At 63.0% G+C, this 2006-nt stretch overlaps 1 protein-coding gene across 1 annotated transcript; it reads right to left on the bottom strand.

The window, feature by feature from the left end:
• Positions 1-2006, bottom strand: BBK36DRAFT_105420 (Metallo-dependent hydrolase; the record flags this gene model as incomplete). Its single annotated transcript, XM_024888904.1, has 2 exons — positions 1-543; positions 607-2006. Coding segments are annotated over 2 exons (1943 nt in total), but the record flags the coding sequence as incomplete, so codon positions are not given.

The following is a 2006-nucleotide window of genomic DNA, read 5'->3' as shown; positions in this document are numbered from 1 at the left end:
GCGATGGTCTTGTCGCGGATGCGGCTCTCGGCAAAGGCCACGTCCTCGGGGATGTCCCTGGACAGGTGGTGGCACACCATGAGCATGTCGAGGTGCTCGTCGAGCGTGTTGTTGGTGTAGGGCCGGGTCGGGTTGGTCGACGAGGGGAGCACGTAGGGGTGCTCGACCACGGAGATGATGTCCGGGGCGTGGCCGCCGCCGGCGCCTTCGGTGTGGTACGTGTGGATGGTGCGGCCCTTGAAGGATTCGATGGTGGACTCGACGAAGCCGGACTCGTTGAGCGTGTCGGTATGGATCAGACACTGGACGTCGAGCTCGTCACAGACCGTCAGACAGGAGTCAATGGCTGCGGGAGTGCTGCCCCAGTCCTCGTGCAGCTTGAGGCCACACGCTCCGGCGGTGACCTGTTCACGAAGGGCAACGGGAGAGCTGTCATTGCCCTTGCCGGTGATGCCCACATTGACAGGTAGCTCGTCACAGGCTTGGAGCATCTGGCGCATGTAATTCTTTCCAGGGGTACACGTTGTCGCGTTGGTGCCAGCACTGCATGAACCCGTCAGCTAAAGGGGGGGTTGTTTCTCAAGCATGATGTTCCTGAATACTCACCTGGGTCCCACGCCGCCGCCAAGCAACGTGGTGATTCCAGACGCAAGAGACTCATTCGCCTGCTGCGGGCATATAAAGTGAATGTGCGTGTCGATGCCGCCGGCCGTCACAATCTTGCCCTCGCCCGCAATGACATCGGTGCAGCTGCCCACGACCATTCCCGGGGTCACGCCGTCCATGACATCGGGATTGCCCGCCTTGCCGATGCCCACAATGTGACCGTTCTTAACGCCAATGTCGGCCTTGTAAATGCCTGTCCAGTCAATGACGAGGGCATTGGTCACCACCATGTCCAGGGAATCCGCATCCAGGCGTCCCGTCGCCTGTCCCATGCCCTCACGCAGCGTCTTGCCGCCGCCAAACTTGCACTCGTCTCCGTAGACGGTGTAGTCCTTCTCGACCTTGACCCAGAGGCTGGTGTTCCCCAACCGGACGAGGTCGCCCGTCGTAGGGCCAAACATTGTGGCATACGCAGCGCGGTCAATCTGGAAGGCATCGATGAGAGCGGCGTCGGCCTGCGGCTCGGGCGTGTGCGAGAAGCCAGCCTGCTGCAGCTTCTCGACAATGTCCTTGACTCGCCACAGCTCCAGGCCGCCGGTCGCCATGTGGTTGCCTCCGCGGATGACCCTGTTGCCGCCGATTTCCACGAGCGTCACCGTCTTGGTGTCGCCGGGCTCGAAGCGGACCGAGGTGCCGGCCGGGATGTCGAGCCGGAAGCCGTAGGCCCTCTCGCGATCAAAGTCCAGCTGCGGGTTCGTCTCGATGAAGTGGTAGTGTGAGCCGACCTGGATGGGCCGGTCGCCCTTGCTCGTCACCTTGAGCCTGATCCTCTTGCGGTCCTGGTTGAGGGCAAGCTTGCCCTTGACGGCGACGACGACGCCCGGCCGCGCCGTGGCCTCGTACTCCTCGGGCGCCGCGAGGGGGAACAGGTCGGCGTCCGGGACGGGCAGGAAGCTGCCGTAGAGGGCGCGAGCCAGGTCGCCGTCGTCGGTGCGGATGGGGTTGTGGACGGTGACGAGGTAGGTGCCGGTGGGAAAGGTGCCCTCGACCTGGATCTCGGTCAGGGTCGCGCAGACCGAGGGCTGGACGTGGCGGCGGCCGAGCATGGTCGAGCCGAGGTCCATGAGGTCTGCGACGGTGTGGTTGCCATCGCGGATGAGCTCCTGGAGGTTGTTTGCGATGAGGGCCTGAGACGTGGAGGTGAGTGAGCATTGAGTCAGGTAAGGTAAGGTAGGCGTTGAAGCTGAGTGAGACAGCGAGAAGGTATTGGAACAGGAGGAGAAAGAGATGAGGTAGTGCCTGCGTACCGTTGCTTCGCTGTGGTTCAGCTTGACGCCCCGGGCGAGCCTCTTCTGCGCCAAGAATCCCACCTGTGAGATGACGAGCTTGTCGAGCTGAGC

Source organism: Trichoderma citrinoviride (genome assembly GCF_003025115.1).
Source record: "Trichoderma citrinoviride strain TUCIM 6016 unplaced genomic scaffold BBK36scaffold_200, whole genome shotgun sequence".
Lineage (NCBI taxonomy): Eukaryota > Fungi > Ascomycota > Sordariomycetes > Hypocreales > Hypocreaceae > Trichoderma > Trichoderma citrinoviride.
This window is presented reverse-complemented; position numbering and strand designations above follow the sequence as displayed.